We start from the raw sequence: 18554 nt of genomic DNA, 5'->3' as shown, positions 1-18554 counted from the left end.
CAATATCTGCAGTAAATTGTGCAGATATCCCCACACACTCTCTTCCTCAGCTAACACCCCAAATATACAGTACCTAACATGGCTATAGGAATATGCTAACATTCCATACAGATTTACCTAAAATATTTACCTAAATATAGTCATGGTGTGTATTGAGAATTTGTCCATATCATTCCACTTAGGCATAAAAGTAAAGTATGCTCATTTAACTCACACTCTCACTGCAACAGGAAATGTCTGACATTGTACAATGCAATATAATATAATATAAAAAATGTTTCTGATGTAGGATATTATACTACTTTTTTATTTTATTTTAAAGGATATTATGCTACTTCAATACTACATATTGGCCAAGCGGCATTCCACTCAATGTCTCTGTGTTTTTTTTCAAGGGTTCCAGACCTGAGTAGTGAGTGGTTTGAAGTAGGTTCCAGACCTGAGTAGTGAGTGGTTTGAAGTAAAAGCAGATTGGGTAGAGGAGTCATGTAACATTGCCTGGATTTAATTTATTTTATTTTATTTTCTGTATGTTGTGTGATATTGCTTAAATATATTTATTAAAACATGTTTGACAACAATGCCACTGTTAGGAAACAGTGGCATTTGCTTGGTAATTAAGAGGATAATGAACTTTTTGATACTATTTGACATTCACACTATTTGAAATATTTAACATTGAATGTATTTTCAAATGTTCTAAATATCACCTATAAAAGTATCCTACCTTAAATTTGCTTGTCTATTTAGCTTCCTTTTTTCCTCTTAAATGTTTGTGAATTTGTATTTGTCACTGCACTTTTTGTATTCAAACTATATATATTTTTTGAACTGTGCAAAGTTGAAGCAAAGGCAAATTTCTATCAATATTTAACTTATTTTGACTTATTTTTGTTCTTGCCACAAAGCTCATTAAGTATTAGAAGTATGAATGAACTTACCATTCACTACTGAAACTTTTCTGTTATTTGTTACTGATTATACCACCTCTAATATCAGATTTTTCCAGTCATAATTATGATAAGGGGAGATCAACCTATGTGCAATTTCCAAATCGTCAACTCATATTTATTATAATTCCGATAACATATAAAGGCCACCTTGTAGAAATTACCAGGCACTAATTGCAGTGTTTCCCAAGAATGACCCAGCTCTGAAATCAATATAGCTAATTAACAGACAGTTCATTAATGACTGATTGACTGGTTTTATAGACAGCATTTAATTGGGTATTGGTTCCTGCCTCAATCCTCATTCTTTTCTTCAGTGATAATGAGCACAGACCTGCAATGGAGAGTCAGAGTGGTATAAAAAGACGTCAATAAAAGAGTCAGCTAGAAGTGGTAGAGATGATGATAGTGAGGGGTTGGTCTGATGGAGTTAATCTATTTAGTGTTTTAAGATCTCAATCCACCTATCATTTATTATACAGCAGTGATGATCTTTAAGGGTGCATGTGTGCAACACTCAAAGTACACATTTTTTTTTTTTTAAGATGCTGTGGCTAATGGACATAAGTGTAGAGACCTTAATGGCAATCCATGCAAAAAAAAAAAAAAAAATCTCTCGGGAGAGAGGTGCTCAGTGAGGAAGCATTAACATGATTTAGACACCACCTCAACACTTTAAAGGATAAGCCAATCAAGACTTATAATGCTCGGTTCTACTTCACTGATTGCACAGATGCCGAACTTTACATTTAAAATCTGAAAGAACGGTGGTGGTGGTGGGGGGATTAAATTAACCTTCCTTTAAATCCTTTTCAATAAAGGCAGAAGGTGCACTTAAGTCCAGGGTTATTAAAAGTTGAAGAGGCAGAATCAGATTTTTCATTCCTTGATTCTTCACTCGACTTATTATGAGGAAATAATTTAATAATGTGGATAGTGGAAAATTATATTGAGCCCTAAAGTCCTGAAAGCAAATCAAAGACTGTCAAGTAATATGCTTTAGAAACTATTTGCTTTAAATTACATTGAAAATGTCCAGTTCTTAAGGTGAAGAGTGTAATTTTTGTGCCTCTAGTGTCACCAAATTTAGAAGACCAATTTATTCACAAAATATCCTCCACTGAAAGAGTGTTCTTTAAATAAAACAAATTTTGTGCAAACTGGGCACATATTTTATATGTTATTGATGAAATGAAAAGTACATTCACCGTTGTGAACAAGAAATATAATGATTAGTCAGGTAACTGGCACCCCATACCACAGAACCACAGTGTTTAATCTTTTTAGAGAAATCAACCTAAGAATGGCTTATATGTACCTGGTGTACTAGGCAGTATTTTAACATTTAAAAATATTCACACTTTACCTGTAGTGAAATGAGTATTAGATGTCCCAAGTTTAAACAAGACATATAAACAAATTTGTGTTGAAATTCCAGGTAATTTTGCTAAATGGTAGCACTGATTTTGGTACTCATCAGCCATTAAATTATTGCTCTGTTACAGTAAAATTAATAGTTCGTCCAAAAATGGAATTTCTGTCCTCGTGTTCTTTCAAACCCATTAATGTGAAGGAGAAAATGTTCAGCTTGGAATATAGTATACATTCTTTTGGACCTTATTATTATTATTATTATTATTATTTTGAAGGTTTCTTTCCTTTTTCTTTTCTTCTTATTTTAACTTTGACAGCCCCTGGAACTGCAGCATGGACTGTGTTTCTCCAAAGAAAGCAAGATGGCTTTCAAACAACCTGAGGGAGAGAAACAAAAGCATTTTGGGGTGAACTATTCTGAATGAGGTGACAGATACCAGCTTTTACCAATTGATTTCCCTATTATTCTTTTTTTTCTTTTTTTTTCTGATATTCTCAGTAAATATAAAAGTCATAAAAAGCTCAGTAATGACAAGTCTCAGTAATAATGTTTCTTCAGTGTTCATCAATAGCTTTACTATTCTAAATAATTACTTATCTAATCATGTTTATGCACATGCATTGTAAGATAAGCTCAGTATAGAGGTATTATGGTGAACAACTTAACTGTATGACATGAATAATCGCTAATTAGCCACGTAGGAGGAATTGTCCGTTATATCACCATATGGCTTGGATAAAATAATATTTGCTAACATTTCCTTGGCAAATAAATATGTACAGCGAGAAATATTTTAACATGCACTTGAGGGTGTCATCCATACCAGATTGTGCTTGTAGTAACAACAATCTGAAAGAGTCTCTGTACTGCATATGAACCCACCACAGGAACAGATGTTCTGAATTACATTAACCTACATTAGTAGCATAAACACGTTAAATATCTTGAATTATAAGAGGGCCCATTTGACTGTTGCTAAAGAAGAAAGTTCTTCTATGTGAAACGATCAGAATTCATCTTTCGGAGTTTGGGTGGCAGGTGTCCGTCCATGCGACCTCCTCCCCCAGCCATTCTCTGAAGTTTCGGCGGCAAGTCTGCAACCGATTTGCTGATGGCCTCTGTGGAAATCTTAGTCGCCTTGGTAACATGCATTTCCTCTGAGACCCCAGGCACAGAACTGATGCGTTGGAGCTTCATGGGCAGTTCGCCAAGGCTATATGTCATCTCTGATGTGGTGGAACTCATTCTCAGTAGCTTCCTGGGCAGCCCGTCTCTACCTGTCATTTTCTGTACCTTGGTTGGTAATTTACTGGTGTTCTCTAGATCTTCCAGCAGCTCCAGACAGTCCAGGGAGCTGTTCTTCTCTCTACTGTTGCACAGTGATGGGGCCATGAGTGGAGAGGACATGAGTAATGCCTCATCCTGCTCCTTTGTGCTGTAGGGAGTTGTGGGAACCTCAAATGTAGCGTGGAACTGAGAATAATCCACTTTAAAGAATCCCTCCTCCAGAGAGATGACCGGGAAGAATCTGTGGCCCCAGAGCACCTCGTCCTCTGTGTACGATGTCCGTGCTTGACAAGTCATGCCTTTGAGAGAAGACACATGAAAAGGAACAAATTAAAGAATTAAAGAAATGGTCAGGGATTAATCAATCAGATGGAACTGGGAAAAGCATTGCTTCACTTAGAGTATCATACACAACTCTCTTGATTACTACAGTGCTTGGAAGGCATAACTGTATTGATATTCCTCAATTTTTGGTTGAGAATTGGTTCTAAACTTCTAAACCTATACGTATTAAACACATTAAACATGTGAAGATGACTTGACCCTTGTCTGGAAGATACATTGTGTATAGACATTTTTCCAGTAACAAGTTTGTCCTTTTCTGGTTTGACAGCTTAAAGCAAATGCTATAGAAACTGCACAATATAAATTGCCTTTTCTAATCTTTCAGTTTATGCTACTGCACCTAGGGATGCATTGATTAACCAATTTCACAATTAACCATGATTTAAAACGTCATGGTTAATTAATCGGTGAAAGAATCACTGTGCAGATTCATTGGTTATAATTGAGCTTTGTGAGACCACGAACAACTGAGATGTCAGCTTTTTAAAGGGGTCATCGGATGCCCATCTTCCACAAGTTGGTATGATTCTTTAGGGTATTGAACTTTAGGGTTTTGTAACATACTTTGGTTAAAATTCATCAATGGTTGTGTAAAACAACACCCTTTTTACCTCCTCAAAACAGCTCTGTTCACAGCGACCCGTTTCGGTGCATGTCTCTTTAAATGATAATGAGCCACTGCTCACCCCACCCTTCTCTTCCATGGGGGGTGTCACACAAGACACATAAAGTGCTGCCTTGGCAACCTGCCTTGGTGGACAGTAAACAAATGGCTGAGGGCGGAAATATGCTAATACGGGACAGTCCGTCAGTGGTCGTGGGCGGCGCATGAGCAATATGACATCTATTTGCTCAGAAAATCCAAACGGCTTGATTATTGAGAGTGTTTAGGCTTTTTGAGGATTAAAAATAAGGAGTGAATGGATTTTTTTCATTGTATGGTGGTTGTGTCCACACAATGCAAAAGACACATTTATATGCAAACACTATATAAAAGTGACTTTTGCATCCGATGACCCCTTTAAGGATTATTAAGGGAGCGCACTTTGTGCGCATTCTGCCATGGCAAACCATGCAGGCAGTAGCCTATTCTTGCATTTATGTTAACAGTGGCTTGAGAATGTTGGTGCTTTATACTTTTATGCAGGCTTTTGCATAAAGGAGTGGGACAAAACATGAGTGTTGCGGGAAGGAGCGAAGCATATATTATCATATATCCTGCAGGAGCAAAAAAATCCGCCCCACGAACGTCTCTAATGTAGTCCTCTCAAGACCTTCAGTCAGTGAACTTTTAACGTTACATATGTAATATAGTTGATAAAAAGAGCCTTTAAAACAGTGGTCCAGCAGCATTTGACTACATTTGTTTTCTTTAAAAGGGAAATACATAGCTACTATGTAGCTTATAATTAATTACAAAGATACAAATACTTTATTTAATTAACTTTATAATAATTAACTTTATTTTTATTTTCATTGTGATTTATTATCCCTGTTATAGTATTATTTATGTTTAAGTCAAAAACCAACTGCCAGGGTCCTGCCCTGACAGTCTTGTCTGTTTTGTCGTTGTTTAATGTTTTTTTGTTTGTCTTGTGCCTTAGCATATGGCTGTCTTTGTTTGTGTTGGCCATGTGCTCCTCTCATCCCGCCTCCTTCTTTCATATTACCAGAGAATTTTCTTTTCCAGAGAAGTAAAAAACAAAAAAAAACAAAATAAAAAAAAAAACTAGGGAGAAACGAGGAAACTCATTTGAAAAAGTGGGTATAAAGAAATTAAAAAATATGATTAATAAATCTTAAAGATGAAGTGGCAATACGGGGGTTGAAGATGATAAATTCCAGTGAAATTTACTACAATATTGAGAAATCACGTGCAATAACGAAGAAAAAAGGGAAAGAGCTTGCAGGATAAGAGAAGTAAGAAAACATAAAGTGACAAGTGATAGACGTGTGGAGAAGAGATACGTGTGGAACAGAGGTGTGATTTGGGGAATACCTGTTGAGGTTAACATGGATGAAATAAAGGCAAATTTGAAAGGAGGAAAGATGCATGAAGATTAAAGTCCTTTAGAGATGGGATAAAACAAGACAGCGAAAGAATACTGTTGGTGTTTGAGGATGAAATATTCCCAAACAAAGTATGTCTAGGTTACATGACATATCATTTGAGGGAATATGTCCCTAAATCTATGAGGTGCTTCAACTGCCAGAGATTTGGACACACTGCTTCAACTTGTAAAGGGAAAAGAATGTGTGCTAGATGTGGAGAGGACCATTATTATGAGAAATGTAGGAAAGAGATTCAACCAAAATGTTGTAATTGTGGAGTAAACCATATTGTGGCATATGGAGGATGCAAAGTAATGAAAAAAGGCAGGTAGAAATTCAGCAGATCAGAGTGCAAAATAAGATCTCATATGCAGATGCTGTCAAGATGGTGAACAGCAGGGAGGAGAGAGCGATGAAGAAAAGATTAATTAAATACAGTGTAAAAAACAACAAGAATGACCAAAGGAAGGGAAAGTACTGATTGATTTAAATAAATTAATCATATTCATAGCGGGAGTCATTAATGCTACAACAGAGTCAAAATCAAAAACAGAAAAGATACAAATAATAGTAAAGGCAGCAGTAAACTATTTGAACTTTACTGAATTATCATGGAAAGAAGTGAGAGTCAAGAAGCCTTTTGTTGGCTGATAATATGGTTATTATATTACAATGGAATGCAAGAAGCTTGGTGGCAAATGGACAAGAACATAATCATTTTATTGAAATGTTACCAGTATTACCTGATGTAATTTGCATACAAGGAACTTGGTCGACACCTAGCTTAGATTTTAGAATTTTAGACTTATGGACTAAACAAGACCAGTTTGTCATTATAAACTTTTATGACCCTTGAAAGATTAGTCGGATCCAAACGGAAGGCTAATAATCACATTTTTGTTGTGGAGATTTAAATGCTTACAGTTCATAATGGGGAGGGGAGAAAACGTCTCAGGTTACGTATGTAACCCTGGTTCCCTGATAGGGAACGAGACGCTGCGTTTGAGACGCGGTGGGAACGCTCTGCGTGATTGCGTCGTGAAGCACGTGTATAATCAGCCCAATGGAACGAAGGAACGTCATCAGTGACGTCACCGGCCAGGAAGATATAAATCACTCTTGAGATCAGACCAAACTAGCTTCTGATAAGCCTGAAGCAAGTCGATCAAGGCAAGCAGGAAGTATGGCAGGCGAACGCAGCGTCTCGTTCCCTATCAGGGAACCAGGGTTACATACGTAACCTGAGACGTTCCCTTTCAAGGGAACTCGAGCTGCGTTTGAGACGCGGTGGGAACCCCATACCCACTCAGCCATAATGACGATGTGCCTGTTCTGTATTAAGTACCATGAGCATACTAAGAAGCAAGCAACCTGACCCCAGGAGTGGAGAGGTCCAAGTCATAAAATCTCACAAATGTATGCGGAGAGGACCATCCTGCCGCATTACAAATGTCTAGAAGGGAAACTCCCGAAATTAAAGCCGTAGAGGCAGCCATACTCCTCGTAGAATGGGCCCGAACAGTCAAAGGTGAAGGCTGTCCGGCCGCTTCATATGCCAGTGAAATAGCCTCAACTATCCACTTGCTCATTATCTGTTTTGATGCAGGGCAACCTTTCTTAGGTGCTCCGAAGCAGACAAATAATTGTTCCGATTTACGCCACAGGGCAGCTCTGTGGACGTAAGCATCCAACGCCCGCACAGGGCATAACAGATTCAGGTTTTCCTGGTCTGGGGTATTAAATGGTGGAGGATAAAAGGCCTGCAGCACTATTGGGCCCCCAACATTAGTAGGGACACCTTAGGAATGTAACCCAGTCTAGGGTGAAGAAATGCTTTCACCATACCAGGTGCAAATTCCAGACATGATGGAGCCACCGACAAGGCTTGTAAATCACCAATTCTCTTGATAGAGGAAATAGCAAGAAGAAATAAAGTTTTTAGAGTAAGGAACTTTTCTGAAACCTCCTCAATGGGCTCGAAGGGAGCCAAAGCCAGACCCTCCAGTACAATGGCCAAATCCCATGCCGGTGCTCTAGAGTGCAATACAGGTCTCAACCTCAAAGTGCCACGGAGAAAACGAATAATTAGAGGATCTCTCCCAACTGAAGTACCCGCCAGAGGGGTATGATATGCAGATATAGCCACTACGTACACCTTTAAGGTGGAAGGAGATAATCCAGCAGAGAAACGGTCTTGTAGAAAATCGAGAACTGTACCAATAGGGCAGTTAACAGGATTCAAATTACGATCTCTACACCATGTAGAAAATAATTTCCATTTCAAAGCATAAAGTTTCCTCGTGGAAGGAGCTCTGGATTGAAGGATGGTCTCAACGACCTCAGTTGAGAGACCAGATTCTATGAGCTGGGCCCCCTCAGAGGCCAAGCCCACAACTTCCACAACTCTGGGCGAGGGTGAAATATCGTGCCCCTTGCTTGGGACAGCAGGTCCCTCCTGACGGGAATCTCCATCGGAGAGCCGTCCAGAAGTGACACCAGATCCGAGAACCAAACTCGGGTCGGCCAGTACGGAGCTATTAACAGTAGATGAGCCCCTTCCCGGCGAACTCTCTCCAGAACTCCCGGGAGCATAGATACTGGGGGAAACCCGTACAGATGTAGCCTCGGCCACACCTGCACCATTGCATCCAGTCCGAGAGGGGCTGGATGTGTGAGGGAGAACCAAAGGGGACAATGGGTTGAGTCTGATGATGCGAAAAGGTCGACTCGGGCTCGCCCATATTTCTTCCATAGAAGCTCCACCACCTCGGGGTGAAGCCTCCACTCCCCGGGCCTCAGCCCCTGCCTTGACAGAATATCCGCTCCTACATTCAGATGCCCCGGAATATTTACTGCCCTGAGGGACAGTAATTTCCCCTGGGCCCATAGGAGGATCTGATGAGCCAGATTGCACAGTAGTCGAGACCTCAGACCCCCCTGATGGTTGATGTATGAGACCACCGACGTGTTGTCCGTGCGGACCAACACGTGGTGGCCTCTCAGGTCTGGCAGGAAGTATTTCAGAGCATAAAATACGGCCATCTTTTCTAAACAATTTATGTGCCAAGACAGTTGATGGTCCTGCCAAAGACCTGACACTGAGCGTCCGCTCATGACTGCGCCCCACCCCGTGAGGGAAGCGTCTGTCGAAAGCGTTACGCGTCGACAAGAAGCCCCCAACACTGGGCCCTGGGCAAGGAACCAAGGTTTCTTCCACATGACCAAAGCACGAAGGCATCGCCGCGATTTCCCCTCGGGGAAAACCCCTTGGTCCTGAGCCACCACTGCAGAGGTCTCATGTACAGAAGGCCAAAAGTAATTACGTTGGACGCAGCTGCCATGAGCCCCAACAATCTTTGAAATTGTTTGACAGTGAGTGACTGGCCTAGTTTTACCCCTTTTACGGCTGTGAGAATCGCTGATATTCGTGCAGGAGACAGACGTGCCTGCATTGTTGTTGAATCCCAAATTACTCCTAGAAAAGTGGTCCTCTGTGCTGGGAGGAGCACACTCTTTTTGGAGTTGAGCCGTAACCCCAACTTTTCTATATGAGCCAGAACGACACCTCGATGCCGAACTGCCATCTGCTCTGACTGAGCAAGAATCAACCAATCGTCTAGATAGTTTAATATGCGAATGCCCTGGAGTCTCAGAGGAGCCAGCGCTGCATCCACACATTTTGTAAAAGTGCGGGGTCATAAACCTAGGCCGAAGGGAAGAACCCGATATTGGTATGCTTCGCCCCCAAAAGCAAACCTCAGGAACTTCCTGTGATGAGGATGAATCGATACAAGGAAGTATGCGTCCTTCAAGTCTATTGTCACAAACCAGTCCTCGGACTGAATCTGTGATACAATCTGTTTGAGCGTAAGCATCTTGAACTTGAGTTTCTGAACTCTGCGGTTTAGTTGACGCAGATCTAGAATAGGACGCAACCCCCCATCCTTCTTTAGAACAATGAAATAACGGCCGTAGAACCCTGACTCTCTGCTGGGAGGAGAGACCCTTTCTATAGCTCCTTTTCGAAGAAGCGTCATTACTTCCTGCTCCATAACCAGAGCCTGCTCGGAGTCCACCACTGTGGGCAGAACCCCTTGGAATCTGGGCGGACACGAACCGAACTGAATTCTGTAACCCTTTTCCACTATATGCAGGACCCATTGAGAAATATTTGGTAGAAGTTTCCACGCTACCAGAAATTCTGCTAAGGGAACCAGCCTCTCGAGACTGGCCTCTGGATTTAGTTGAACAGACATTTCGGTGCCCTGAAGCGGCGAACCGGCAGGGAACAACCGATGTGGCAGCGCTGCGGCTCTCCTCAGAGAACCGCCCCCCAGAGGGCGCAGAGGAGGAACGATTCCTCGAAACCGTCCCTCCCCCGAGGGGACCACCCTCAACATTTTGACACCTGGGGCATCAGGACTTTTTCTTGTCCCAAGCCTTATTAGAGAGGACAGTCCTCAGATCTTGTCTACCTCTAACTGACTTAAACTGCGGCCGCCCCCTGGGCTCCCCAGACTGTGGAGGAGCCCGAGAGGCGACGCTTTGTTTCTGTTGAACTCTATGCTGCTGTTGTGAGGAGCTCGTAGACGGTCGGGACTGCTCTGCTTTAACATTAGCAGTCCCTGGGACACTGGATCGGCGAGGAAGAAACCTCTGGAATGCCGCCGCTTGTTTCTTAGATTCAGTAAATCTATCGACAACACAATTTATAGCATCGCCGAACAAACTCGAAGGCGAAAGCGGGGCATCCAGAAGAACAGATCTATCTTTATCCTTTATATCAGACAAATTTAACCATAAATGGCGCTCCGTGGCCACCAGGGCTGCCATAGAACGGCCCACAGATTTAGCCGTCTCCTTTGTGGCCCGGAGAGATAGATCTGTCGCCCGACGCAATTCTCGAATTGCGTCAGCACTAACTTCCTCCCAATCATCCATGTCCCTCAGCAGGTCAGCCTGATACGCTTGTAATATTGACATAGTATGTAAGCATCCTGCTGCCTGACCTGCTGCCGCATATGCTTTACCCACCATAATAGATGTGGCTTTTAATGGCTTGGTGGGTAACGTCGGGGCTTTCAGTGATGACGATGACTCGGGAGAGAGATGGCTCGCAAGCGTCTCTTCCGCCGGAGGCATCGTCAAATAACCATAGTGGGAAATATCTTTAATGTTACTATAGTTCAGTGTTTGTGGACTATGCACTCTGAAAGATGCTGGTTTAATCCACGATCTCGACACCTCAGTGTGGAGATCGGGAAAAAACGGCAGTTCCCGACGAGGAGGTCGTGTTTTTGATGGCAAAAAACGTTCATCTAAAAGACTCTTTTTTGAAACAGTTTCAACATTATCAGATGGCCATTCAATATTTAACTTGGCAACAGCACGAGTTAAAACCTCCATAAGCTCCTCATCCCCAGAAATACGAGCTGGCGAACACTCGTCTTCAATATTACGTTCAACCTCCACGACATCCAGTTCCTCAGAACTGGATAGCCGCAACATTGGTGCCTCAGCCTGGGGAGGAGAAGCCGCAGAGCGGGCTCCTTCCTGGCCTGAAGCACCGGATTCAGCAGGTAAGGGTTGAGAAAGGGCGGGGCCCGTCTCAACCCCGCTACTAAATCCATATGCGAACCCCAAGATGAAAGCCTCCGCTGTGCCTCGGCAGCAGCGGGACCCGCACCTCGGGGAACGCGAACCGAACCGTCCTCCTCAAAGAACGCCCGGCGAGAGCGGAGCGTCCACAAGTACAGCTTAACGCAATGCTCACAGTCAGCTCCCTCGAGAACTGACTGGGCATGCTCCACTCCCAAACAAAAAACACAAAGCAGATGTGTGTCCCCACCCGTGATGAAACGAGGGCAGGGCACAACACAACGCTTGTATTCTTGCTTATTCGCCATTTTATATATATATATATATATTGAGTTGACAGACAACAATAAATATGACAGGGACAGATATACAGAGAGCGCTTGCTGAAGACACAGAAGCTAGTTTGGTCTGATCTCAAGAGTGATTTATACCTTCCTGGTCGGTGACGTCACTGATGACGTTCCTTCGTTCCATTGGGCTGATTATACACGTGCTTCACGACGCAATCACGCAGAGCGTTCCCACCGCGTCTCAAACGCAGCTCGAGTTCCCTTGAAAGGGAACGGATATAAATGGGCAGATAATAGAACAGATTTTAACAATAGTGTCGAAAGAGCTGGCAGGGGGAGATTTGGGAAAAATCAACAAGTGACCACTATCCTATATTTTGGCTCCGAAGCGAAAACATATCTGCATGTTGCCGGCGTACTTCCTTATATACCCACGAGGTGGGGCGGAGTTATGCTATTCCGCAGACCCATGGCATTCTTTGCCATTGGCTCGTTTTATATACTCGAAGGTGATAGGCTTTCTAAGCGAAACCCCATTCGTCGTCACTGACATAACTCGTAGTGACCACGAAAGGGAACAATGGATTCAGTAGTGTGTCTGGAAACAGAAATAAAAAAAGCCCAAATTAACAAGGTATCGTTAATGGCAATATTTTTGGACGTAAAAAGCTTACGATATGGTATGGAAAGAGGGACTGTTGATTAAGCAAGGCAAAATTGGACTAAAGGGAAGAGCTGTTAATTGGATCAAAGATTTTTTTAATATGAAATATACTGTATATCCTGGTTAAAATTGGAACAACACTGTCCAGTAGATACAGAGTTACAGAGATACATCTCCACAGGGTTGCTTGATCAGCCCATTACTTTTTACCATAATGATTAATGATGTGTTCTATGAATTAAAATATGATATTAGTAAATCACTGTTTGCTGATGATGTTGCTCTTTTGAAATATGGGAAGAATTTAATGTTAATACAAAAGAAGATGCAAGAAGCAATAAGAATGACTGAGAAATGATCTTATTCACAGGGTTTTAAGTTTCAGTAGAAAATACAGATGTAGCAGGGATATGTTGCTACACCAGATTATACATCTTTTTTTTGTTTGTTATTTGTTTTAATTATTATTTGTTTTTGGGCATTTTATCTTGAAAGAAGTTTGCATAATTCTATTAGAGGTAACAATCACAGTATGCACGTCGGCTGACGTCATGTGTAGGTCAGTGGTTTAAACGGCAGTGCAATCGGTGATCATCCTTTTTCCTGCATTGTCACTAGAGAGGAGAGGCAAAAGAGCCAAACAGTTGCTGAATCAGTGAGCCAAATCAGTGCCTGTTTGTTTATGTGTTTTACCACATAGGCACTGCTATTAAATTCACCTTAACCATGACCAGATTTGTGTGGAAAATCATTTTATTAACATCAAAATAAAACAACGCAGAGGAACAACCGCTACAAAACTGGTGCCGTGACCCATCGAATGGTTCATCGTTGTCGACCGCCGGGATTGCTGACCTGGAGTTTGACTGGCACTGAGAGGAGCTGTAAGCGAGATGGGACTTCAGCCATCAGTTCAATCATCTATTGATATTTCTTCAGTGGCTTTTGAATGTCAGATGGTTTGAGCTGTGCCTAGGAGAAGACTGCTGATGAATTGTGTTGCGAGAATTCAATGCTGAAGATGCGGGTGGACGATTGTACAGTCAGTTGGAATGGTGAGTTGAGGCTTAGCTTGATCAAGCAAGCAGCCTGCTGGACCATCGAGGAGTCGCCAACTAACTTGTTTTTACTGAACTGTGTAGATGAAGGTACATTGCATCATCAATTGACTGGGTTTTTGGAGAACTGTGAAACAAAAGTGAACAGTCTTATATGAGGTTTAAGGACAGTTGTTTTTTTGTTTTTGTTTTCTCTCCATTTCTGAGTTAAAAAACAGGTTGATTTTATTTAGTTCATTTTTTTTTTTACGTGTATTCTGACGCCTGAGGGGAATGGCTGCCAGATGAAGCGATTTAGGGTGGGACAATACATTTACCATTTATGGCTGGTAGAGGGCGGGGCAGTCTTTTGAACATGCCTGACAAAACAAAGATGTTTGAGGATCCTGATTACTGTAGTATAGGCCGGGGTATGACAGAGTCCAAATGTGTGGTAGTCCAATCACTGCAGCCAGTAACTATGAGTACGCCCCTCAAGGGTCAGAAATGTCTGGAAAAGTAACCTTATTAAACAAATTGAGATCGAGATTGGGCAGTCAGTTAGAGAAAGCATGATGAGACCTGAATTTCCAAATTTCACATCTGCTAATAAGTTCCAAGAAGGTGTCAGTGGCCATGTGACTGACCAATCAAATACTACTGTCATTGATGCATCCAAAATGAACTTTGGCAGCACCACCTCACTTTAGAGGTGATTGTTCAGACAAATATTCAATCATGGAATGGGAAGACACAATGAGGGTATATTTGAACAAACTTGAGGTGACAGATTCTGAAAAGGTTGAGGAGATAATGAACTGAGTAATGGGGCCGGCCAGAGATGTAATGAGAGTGTGGCGGCGCAATGGTTCAACGACTCCAACTGTTGACTCTGTATTTTCTGTTTTGAAGCAGCACTTTGGGGACCAGAGCAGTTCGGGTATCCCGTTGGCTGACTTCTATTCTGTGTGACCATATCCCAGAGAGAGTGCTTGGGATTTTTGGATAAGACTGAAGAAGGCAGCAAATATAGCTGAGCAAAGTTTAAAATGGGAAGGCAGAACTCTGATTAACTGGAGAAAAAGGGTAGCAGTTATGTAAATTTGTAACTGTCCTGATAAGGAGTTTGTTTGAGTAAACCTGTACAGTTATGGAATGCATCTGAGGTGCAAGAGCAACTTGACGAGTTGTTAAGAGAACGGAAGTTGACAAATCAAGCTGTCAAACAATTCACCACGGTTGTCTCAGAGCCAGATGTTGATGTGTCTTTCTCGCCTTCTAATTCTGAACAGGGTGCGGGCGTAACTGACGAGAACACATTGGACAAAGTCTTATCTTTGCTGGAAAAAGCGTTGGTGTGCAAAACTCAGTCTGTAACACTCCCCTAAGAACTAAGTGGAGTTTACACTATAAAAGGAGAACAGTCGTCCCGTTGGAATAAATCAAAAAGAATGGAGGAGTTTTAAACACAAAATAAGACAAATAGAATAGCAAAAAAGCCCAAAGTGTATTTATAAGACAACAGTATAAACCCAGTATACCAATTGCACACTCGTGAATAAAGGTGCGTGTGCGTGTGCGTGTGTGTGTGTGTGTGTGTGTGTGTGTGAATGTGTACAAGTCTCTCAGTCCAGCGTGTACTATTTGCAAAGTCAGATCAGCCTCACCGGCAAGGATGGTAAATCCGTGAGCAGAATCTGTGGTGTCTCCAGCTGTTTAAAGTTCCCCGGATAAGTAATCCACACTCCAATGAAAGGATATACTCCACAAAGGATCGGCAGTCGACGCTCCAAAAACAGCCAGGCAAAAAAGACAGGTAATCCACTACGATCGTGTCCGTATCGTAAATGAATGAGCGCGCACCCGATTGCCGGTATGCCGGTCCTATATATTTAAAAACACCCTCTCAGTTCCTGTTTGGGTGACGTGTAATCACGTGACACCCCGTCTCGCCCGGAACGCATCTCGCGAGACGGGAGATGCAGCCCAACAACACAAACACATTAGGGAGAAATACAGATACAGGAGAAAGCATATAAAACAAAATGATCAACCAAACACTCTTAACCAAACACTCTTGGGGCAGTCAGAACTGGTAACCCAAAGGTTGCTGGTTCGATTCCAGAACCGGTGGGAAAATGACTGAAGGTGCCCTTGAGCAAGGCACCTAACCTCTAATCGCTCCCCGGGCGCCACACAAAGGCTGCCCGCTGCTCTGGGTGTGTGTATCCACGTTTGCAGTGTGTGTGTGTTAACTACTCACTACTCTGCTCCTAATGTGTGTGCATTAACTTGGATGGGTTAAATGCAGAGGTCAAATTCCAAGAATGGGTTACCATACTTGGCCGTCACGTGTCACTTTCACTTTCACTTTCACTTTATTAGTCGATCTACTATGAATATACTTCCCCTTATGTGGCCACGCTACAAGTCTGTGCAATTCCCCTGGCCTAAATGAACGGGCAATAAGATTAGAGAATGCAGAGTGTACCAAAGCAGTGAGCACAGCACGAATGCTCATTGTAAAATGTATAACTTGTGTTTCAAGTGTTTTGCAGCTCAACACGCGAGCTACAACTGTGACAGTCACAGAACTACGTCCAGGGTGGGTTCCGGTCAGCAAGACAAAGTCAAGTCTCAGGGAAACTAGACAGCTCCCTTCGGGCAGAGGTAGAGGTGGGGCTGTGTAGTAATTCCTCTGAGACTGATATAGAGTCTGTTTATTCCTTTTTCTGTGAAAGTATTGGCAAAACAAAAACAGTAATTCTTCAGATATTGTCTTGGTCAGTTGTGGTTCAAACAAATTAGTGCGGATGGTGTATGCAATCTGAAGCTTGAAGTTTTACGGGGTCAGTTTCAATGTTCCAGTTCTGACTGTGAGCGGTCAAAAGGACCCAATCATACTCGGCACAAATGTCTTGAAACCTCTAAGTCAGATGAAGCATACAGACCAATTTTGGAGGGTAGTAAAAAGACCTGACTCGGATATACAATCTGAAAATAGGCAATTTTTACGCATGCTTTTCGTGTATAGAAAGATGACAAGGTGGGTTCTCTGAGACTGAGGTCAGCAGTGACACTCCAGCCAAGGAGCGAACACCATGTTTGGGATCATTGGCCTCCAGGTCTGTTGGTCTGTAGGGAGCACTGTAGTCATCGAACCAAGTACTTCACGTTGTGTGCATCGGAATGTGCTAGTTGGGAGGGTTGTTTCACCTTTGTGGAGTGATGGTTGGCTGCCAGTAAAAATGATCAACCCAACCAATGCAGAAATTTTGTTGAGGAAAAATGCGAAGGTGGCTGAACGCATACTTTAGTACAATGGACTTCTGGGTACTATAACATCCCATTGCATGCAGATGACAGGAAGTTCACAGCGTTCTGTTCACCATTCTGTTCACCATTGGGACATTGGGACACCAATGTACACTTCTGTATTTGGTTGTGTTGTGATTATTTGGAGCATACGTGTGTTGTGAAACTGATGAAGATGTTTTCTTTATTTGCGGGTGTTTTTTCTATTTGCATGTGTGTTCTTCAGTTGCAGCGCGTTTAGCTCTCTCGGACACCGTGAATATCAGTGCCTGTTTGTTTGTGTTTTACCACACAGGCACTGCTATTAAATTCACCTTAAGCACGACCAGATTTGTGTTGAAAATCCTTTTATTAACATCAACATAACACAATGCAGAGGAACAACCGCTACACAAAGTTGATGTTTTTTACTAGAAAGACGATCTAGAAGAAAGCAGAAGAAAGAAGCAATGATATTGATGTATGGGAGACAAATAGAACAGGTAAACTCATTTCGGTTTTTAGGTTTTATTCGACTGATTCACTTGGAGAGATCATATAAAGAAGATTGAGAAAAAATGCAAGATGATTTTAAATATAATGAGATGTCTAACAGATTCAGATTGTGGTGCTATTAAAAGAGCTTTGAGAGATGTATATGTTGCTGTAATAATACCAGTGATAGAGTATGGAAGTGTAGTGAAGTGTAGTGTATAGATCAGCTGCAAAGACACTACTAAAGAAATTGGAAGTAATCCAAAATCAAGCTCTGAGAATCTGCTGTGGGGCTATAAAGTCCTCCCCAGCTTGTGTGAGATGGGTGAATTAACTCTGAATTTAAGATATGAGCAGCTGATGATGAGTTATTGGGCAAATTCAAATGGACACAATGAAGAACAACACCCTATACAGTAAAGGCCCCTAGCCCATGTTGGGAAAGTATCAAAGCAAAGGGAGAATGTTTTGCTTGTTCATCTAATAATATGGCAAAAGAAATGGGATTACAAGAGAAAAAAGTATAGTCCTTCAGTTCCTTATCCAATTACACCACCTTGGATGTTTCCCCAAATTATTTTAGATTTACATATACAAGATTAAATAAAGAGACTTAAAGGGACAGGACATTGGGCAGATATAGTAGATGAAAGATTGAGAACAATGCATACATGTTTTTATAAATGTTTTATAATAAAAAAAAAAAAAAATACTGATGGATCTGAGGAGACTAAGAGTGGAAATACTGGCTTTGCATTTGTTATTCCAGATTTGAAGATATATATTAGGGAAAGAACATCTGATCATTTAACAGTATTTACAGTTGAGATATTAGCTATTTTAAAGGAATTACAAGGGGTAGAACATAATAAGCTTAAAATTGCAGTAATATGGTAAGATAGTTTATCAGCTTTGATTTCTTTGCAGTCTTTATCATCTCATAACACACCTACAATTGTTTATGAAATATATGAAACTCTGTACAGATTAAATCATATAGAAATAATATAATAGTTTGATTTATGTGGATTCCAGCCCATAGGGGAATTGAGGGGAATGAGACGGCAGATGTTTTAGCAAAGCAAGCTTCAAAACAAGACTTTACTATCATATAGTAAAGCAGAAATGAAAACAATATTACGTATTAATATAATGAATACATGGCAA

At 41.6% G+C, this 18554-nt stretch overlaps 1 protein-coding gene across 1 annotated transcript in view; it reads right to left on the bottom strand.

The window, feature by feature from the left end:
- Positions 1-2789: 2789 nt before the first annotated feature.
- kcnj3a (potassium inwardly rectifying channel subfamily J member 3a) overlaps positions 2790-18554 on the bottom strand; it is a 126707-nt gene continuing 110942 nt past the window's right edge. Inside the window, exon 4 of the mRNA XM_082176189.1 lies at positions 2790-3911. Within this exon, the coding sequence (XP_082032315.1) occupies positions 3319-3911 (593 nt within the window). The 3' untranslated portion in view covers positions 2790-3318. The remainder of the gene's footprint in view (positions 3912-18554) is intronic.

The sequence above is a fragment of the Leuciscus leuciscus genome (genome assembly GCF_965113295.1).
Source record: "Leuciscus leuciscus genome assembly, chromosome: 7".
In the NCBI taxonomy this organism is placed as follows: Eukaryota; Metazoa; Chordata; class Actinopteri; order Cypriniformes; family Leuciscidae; genus Leuciscus; species Leuciscus leuciscus.
This window is presented reverse-complemented; position numbering and strand designations above follow the sequence as displayed.